Source organism: Pinus tabuliformis, chromosome 6 (assembly GCF_031772625.1).
Source record: "Pinus tabuliformis cultivar Carrire ecotype Pingquan chromosome 6, CPIR1, whole genome shotgun sequence".
Classification (NCBI taxonomy): domain Eukaryota; kingdom Viridiplantae; phylum Streptophyta; class Pinopsida; order Pinales; family Pinaceae; genus Pinus; species Pinus tabuliformis.
Genome location: NC_142292.1, coordinates 198522432 through 198529119, shown reverse-complemented (window position 1 = coordinate 198529119; position 6688 = coordinate 198522432). Strand labels below are relative to the sequence as shown.

Sequence of the window (6688 nt, the reverse complement as noted above, 5' to 3'; positions counted from 1 at the left end):
AATCAGGGCATGGATTCGCATCTGGCCCCGCCCCACTGGAGAAATCAAACCCTAAAATAAAAATAAAAATGTCAGCCTAGCTCCCAACCCAAAATAGAGTTAGAAAAAAACTTCAACCCAAAAAAGAGAGAGGAGAGAGTTAGAAAGGAACTTCAGTTCACCTCCAATCATTATGTTACAAGTTTACACTACATCATTTCAATAATTTTAGGAAACCCTGAAACAAAAAAGTAATATAGTGCCATTATGAGACCCAGACTACACTAAAATTAGATTCAGACCATCAAAAGTACAGTATACAGATTAAAAATTCATACATGATCTGCTGCTTCTAGATAAAGTCAGCAGCTTTTTGGTAAACATAAAAATTCAAAGTCACCGTACTTGCATAAGAATTATTTAAGGAAACAATTAAACATAAAAGAGGTTCAGTCATTGTGAGAAAATCACCACCATAAATGAGAGACTCAGAAAACACCTACATATCAAAAATTAAGTGGTTCAGTCATTGTGAGAAAATCACCACCATAAATGAAGACTCAGAAAATACCTACAGATCAAAAATTAAGTATTCTCTGCATCCAGATGAGGCAAGCAACTTTCTATGAAATATAGCATGATATTCAAGTGGAAAAATGCTTTCATTGAAATATATAATCACATTAATGACATTAAAATTCAAATGAATGGAAAATGATAATTGTTTTTACACAATGGCAGGCACTGCTGGTCTGTACCGAGCAGTCACCTAACCTGACTCGACTGCCCTATGTGCTATGCTTCCTGTACAGAAAACTATTCTATGTAGCAAAATAATGTACCAAAATGGATGGATGCGTTATTAATCCACCCATACAATGGAAGTATTCACTACTATGGCTAATATGACGATCGATCGATTATTAATATTGTTATATATCAAAGCATCATAGGATGTTAAGCTACATCCCCAAAAAATTAACAGAAGGCAGGCTCTGCCCAGCCAGCGACCTACCATCTGCCAAAATATATGTGCAACTTGTTGGCCAGGGCAAAATAGAGAGGGCCGACATCATTGCCCTCACAAAAACTCACTGTCACTTTGCACTGCAGCTCAGCAGACATCAACTTGTAAATTTATGATTAGGTCAACCCATCTTCATCTGTACATTCCCCAGGTTTAGTAATTCTTTTCCCCATGGCGAACTCGGCCATGCAACACTATTCTCATGGCTCCGAGTAAAAACCACTGAAGTCCCCAACTTCTACAAATATGAAAAACAATCAAAATAAAATTACGAATTCATCAAAGGATCAATACCTGCGAATGAAGAAAAACCTAAAACCCTGAATCCATTACTTGACAAGCTCATTCACCCAACCGACATCTGGTGACTCAGCTGATGAAGAAGAGTCCTGATTGAGATTTTCTCTCGTAAGCCTTGCGTATATCTTTGCCCTCAAGTCTTTACCAGATTCGACCCTCTGAACAGGCTCTTCAAACCAATCACCCACATCATCGGCGGTTTCTGAGTGAGTTGGTGTGCAGGGGAGGCTTTGAACGACACAATGTCGCAGGTTCGAAACCCTCGGAGATCCATGCCCACCGCCACCATTGACCATTTGGGGTTGAAATTGCAGCCATGAAGGTACAGAGGATTCCTTCATCCTCAAACTCTGCAGTGAATTAATAAGCTCCACCATTGGCTGCTGCTGGGAAGTAGTATCAGATAAATTCATAAGCCTTGGGCTTGCCAACCCTCTTGAGGCTTCAGAAGGCATTGAGGCAATTCTCTCTACATGACGACGGTGTCCAGGGATTTGTCTGTTAAGAACAGCCTTTTGAAGACCGACTCTGTAAGTATTAGACCAGCCAGGCTCAGGCGACAGAGGCGGAGACGCAGATGGTGACAGTGGTGGAGACAGAGGCGGAGGTGACTGTGAACCCACCAACGTCGAAGTCGGGGAAGATATCAAAGATCCGCCGGGGGAACTCGAACTCACGATTCCTTCAAGCGCCTGCCGAAGCGGTGATCCGTCATAAGCTGCTGCCGAGGCTGACAGAGAATAGTTCTTCAGAGCAGAAGCAACATGCAGCGCCGTACTGCTTCTTGAATTGCTGCTGGGAGATGAAAGCCCTGGCAACAGGCGGAGTTGCTGCGGAGTATGAGCAAAGAAACAGACTCTGCGCTTACAGCTCCGTCCATCTTTACAAGGCTGGGTCCGATATCGAGCAGGATGAAGCCAGCACTCGAAAACGCCGTGAGCAAACTCGCAGGCATCCCCTCGGCGGCAGGTTCCTTTTCTGAAGTCCGGGCAAGCAGTTCCCGAATAATGAAAGCGTCGAGGATCGCGTCTTCTTGCCTTCTCCCCGGGGTGAGCGAAGGGGCACTCAGTCCAGTCATGGCTCCGTCCTCTCATACAGCGCCGGACCTTAAATTCATACATTCTGAATTCGTCGCAGGAATAAGCATCCACAGCAGGCAAAGACTCTTCATCTTCATTATTAGAAGGCAAATACTTCTGCAGGGCACAAAACACATCCTCCAGCCGAGGCGAACTAGAGCCCACAAATGCGTTATTAAGACGAATGCCTGGCATCTCGCCCCGTGCATCTTTCTGCACAAAAGCCGCGGCATCTCCATTGCTCTCATAGCCACAGCTCATGTCTGGAAAATCCGGAAAGCTCAGAGCACTTCTGTCGTCTTCGAACCCGCGACTTGCTGCGAATCTTGAAGGCGGAGAATTCATGTAATCTGAAGAAGTCGGCGACGAAGAATACTGAATCTCATTCAAATTCAACCCGCCACTGCGACCAGGGGACATGAAACAAACCGAATCGTCGCCATGGCTACCAGAAGAATGATCACTGAAAAACGACCAGGGCAACGGCCCCATGGAATACGCTGGCTGTTCTGCAGAAACGCTTGACATTTTTGCTAAATCAATCAACCAGACAGGCAACAACAGAGACCCGACAAACTCAGACACACAGACAGAGATCTCCGAATTCCAAATATACTCAATCCAAATCTATCAGACCCCCAATTTCTTCAACCATAATCTTTCCCTACCCTCGTCCCTGAACCCGTTTCTATTCACTCCCCTGCTATAAATATCAGAAAAACATTACATCAAAAAAAAAAAATTGCCATTAATCTCTGTTGTGTGCTCTGTGACTTTTTTTAAGGCGGTGGAAGACATATTAACATAATATATTTATTTAATATAAATAAAAATATATTGTGCAGTCAGCATTAATAATTAATAATAAACAAATAAGTAGTGACCCGGGGTGATGGGCATCAACCCGCATCTCGAGACGATGCCGCGTCATCTAGAAAACCCTTGCCACGTGTAATCATCAGACAACACTAGCAGTTGCCGCTCAACAAAAACCGCATGATGACCCAAATCTGCCCTCCACGTGGCTGATAAACACTCGGCTAAATATGGCAACTCTGAAATCTTGTTCATATGGCCATTATTTCCGGCCACTCGCAGCATCACGTGAACACGCCCCTCGAGGGTGGCAGCATTTAATGTCATGTCACGCCCACTCCCTTCATTTTTTAATCCAACCCAGCCCGACGGTCCTATGACGACTGTCCCCATGTGGCCACCCGCCCTCACCCGCCGCCTCAGTCGTCGCAATGATTTCCCCTGTACTGTCGCGTATAATTATACGGGAGACGGAAATGCCCTGGAAAGTTACTTTGCAGGAAAAGTAATAATTAAATCTTTTACGGGAATCTATGTGCGGCCTGCGTGTTTTATAGAGTCAAACCGTAGATTTTTATCTAGCTTTTGCTTTTTGTATGCCCCAAACATGCGAGACGATAATTACGATGGGATTGCTAAGGCACTTAAAAAAATCCCCTCCACGTCGATTTCATGTGAAAGTAAAATTCCCGTATCTACATATATTCTTATTAAACCCCATATTTTATTTCTTGGTTGCTAAGCCCATAGAAAGTGGCCATGCAACTTGTTGTTGGTCCCTATCTCCTTGGTCCATTCCATTAATTTATTTATTTATAAAGTCATGCGGAAGCATCCTTGAAAGATCTAAGTACGAGTGTGTCACAAAGGGCCAAGTGTTATTGGATAATTGCCTGCTCATTGAAAGAGGGGTGACTTAATCTTATAGCAAATGGACTCTTTTTATAGTATAAGTTCGACAAAAATTTGATAGAAACTTCGTATATGAATAAAGTTTTACCATAATATAAGATGTGTATGTGGTGGAACAATGTTTATAATTTTAAATTGTTTTAGATCGGATTTTTCAAATTTTTTTTAAGTTTGGTAGGACTACATTTTTATTATGGTTCAATTTCTCATAATAGGTTTTCGGTTCCGTGAGACTTTATTTCTATGGCCATTGCCAATAGAGCCACCCCAAGTGGACAGATTTTTCTTATTTTAAATCAATTCAAATTATAAAATATTTAACTAGAATGGTAGATTAATAAGTAATCTAAATTTATGTATCATGATATTCCTATAGTTAGATGGAAGTTTATCACAAAATTAGATAACGTTGATAAAATAACATAGTACACTATATATAGTTTAAATGTGTAGGAATGAGCACATGATAATAAAGTAGTGTAGCTACTTGCAATAACATGGTAGTGTAGTTATTGTGGGTAGCTCAATTGATTAATCTATACTCTAAATGCTAGTTAGTGGTGACGATTGGATTTCTTGGGCAACCTAGGGTTTTTTCAATCTGAATTGACTAAGATCGAATTTGCTCAATTTTAAATTGGCCCTAATTGGATTTGTCCAATTTTAAATTGACCCAAAAATTTAACTTAAATATTAGGTTAATAAGTAGTCTAACTTTATGTATCGTTAGATTACTACAGTTAGATGGAAGTTTATCACGAGATTAGATAGCCTTGGTAAAAGAACATAGTGCACCATACAATTTAAATATGAAGGAATGAAGCATGTGATAACAAAGTAGTGTAGCTATTTTTTTTCAGAGGAAAAAAAAGTTGAATTTTATTATAGATAAAACCAGTACATTTGTCATGATAATCGTCCATAACCAAGTAAATGTCCATATTCATTAAGTCATACATGTCAACTATATTTCTGCTAGTCCCTCCACTATCCAGTTTTTCATATATTTTGTATTCTAAAAAACAAAGTGACTATGTGGTATGTCTATCAATATTCAACTTATGACATATACAAAAACTATCAAAAATGAAAAAGTAAGGAGATAAGAGCAAGAGTGTTACGAAAGGCAGATCAGTCCCTCTTCCTGGTTGAGTTGTCCACCGTGTACCTGTACTTCATGACTCCATATATAAGGCTCACCAAGGCCATCCTTTGACAATTTGTCTTCCTCCATATGTTGCCAATTGACCCTCTTTTCCTAAGTTTTCTGCCTTGTCACGAGAATACATTTAATACGCGCGACGAACCCCTATCATAAATAGTCCTGTCGCCACCCCGTCGTGGGAGTACACTTGTTTCTAGCGACGGTCGGATTTCATGCCTTGACGCGAGGCTATTAGCTATCTTTAGTGACAATTGGTCTGCATACATTGCTTCCTAGAGATGTCGGCGCTAAAGCTTAGTTAACGACCAGCGACGATCCAGATTGGGCAAATTCGTTCCAACAGTCGGCCTTCTGGATGTCTCTGGACCTGGTTGTTGGGTCGGTTTGGGTCACCCTTCCCCCTCTGGAATGGTAGTTCCGTCTTTTGTGCTGCTTGCCCTGAGAATAAGCTCCCTCTCCCTCATTTCATGGAGACTCCTTCTCCTATAAAATCATTCAGCATTACTATCATCTGCTAGTTCTTTTGGTTGTACAGTACTGCTGCTGCTTTTGAGTTTGGTAGATAGTTTTGGTGTGAGTGTGACAAGTGTGGGATTGCTTTATAGTTTGCAAGAAGGTGTGAAGTGCCCTTAACCTTGTGTTAAAGCTTGTGAATAAGAGAGAGAGATATATTGCTATTTGGGAGAGCCATCTTTGAGAGTGAATGCTTGAAGAAACACACTGGTTGGACCCTCTGAGAAGGCTTGCAACGTCAAGACTTGGTTGTAAGCTTTGCTCTTGATTTATCGTTAATGCAATCAATGATGATTTCCTATGTCTTGTATGTAATTTACTTGATAGCTCATGACTTCTTGACTTTATGAGTAAATAGATCATTGTTGTTTCTCGGTTACGTGCTCTGTTGTTTCTTTGTGGTGTTTCAAGTTGATCACTCGTTAAGGAGAAGGAAACGAAAGCTGAAGCAACACAACAGAATTTCATCAACCACGGGTTTGAGGTAGGCCTCCAACGATGACTATTTAAGGGAATTCATTATTGTTTTTTCCTTGTTGTGACTAGACCCACTCTAGGGATAGAGGGGTTGCCTCTGTCCGCAAAGGGAACACTTTCCTGCATCACAAGTTGGCAACTCCGCTGGGGAGTCCTTTGCATGTTTCTTCTCTTGTTTGCTCTTGTTTTGGTTTTGATTTGGTGTCTTTTTAATTTTGGGGTCAACCATCAGTCTTTTGGATTACCTGGGTCAATCTGGGAAATCCCTCTATTGTCTGTAGGATTGACTGGTTTTTGTTTAGGTCTTTGGTTCATTTGTCATTGTTTTTTCGATCGTCGCTGAAAATAGTTTAACATTCGCGCTGACGTCGCCTTATCTCTGTTGTAAAGTTCTGTGCGTCGCTGAATCCCGTCGTACAG

The 6688-nt window shown here is 41.3% G+C and overlaps 1 protein-coding gene across 1 annotated transcript; it reads right to left on the bottom strand.

Annotated features, from left to right (window-relative positions):
• Positions 1 to 853: 853 nt before the first annotated feature.
• LOC149258146 (zinc finger CCCH domain-containing protein 35-like) lies at positions 854 to 3129 on the bottom strand. Its single transcript, XM_089414828.1, has one exon. The coding sequence runs from the start codon at positions 2911 to 2913 to the stop codon at positions 1336 to 1338; it is 1578 nt and encodes a 525-aa protein (XP_089270954.1). The 5' UTR covers positions 2914 to 3129; the 3' UTR covers positions 854 to 1335.
• Positions 3130 to 6688: the final 3559 nt, after the last annotated feature.

Coding starts and splice junctions, on each gene's coding strand:
- LOC149258146 (XM_089414828.1), bottom strand. CDS start 2,913: ATGTCAAGCGTTTCTGCAGAACAGCCAGCGTATTCCATGGGGCCGTTG.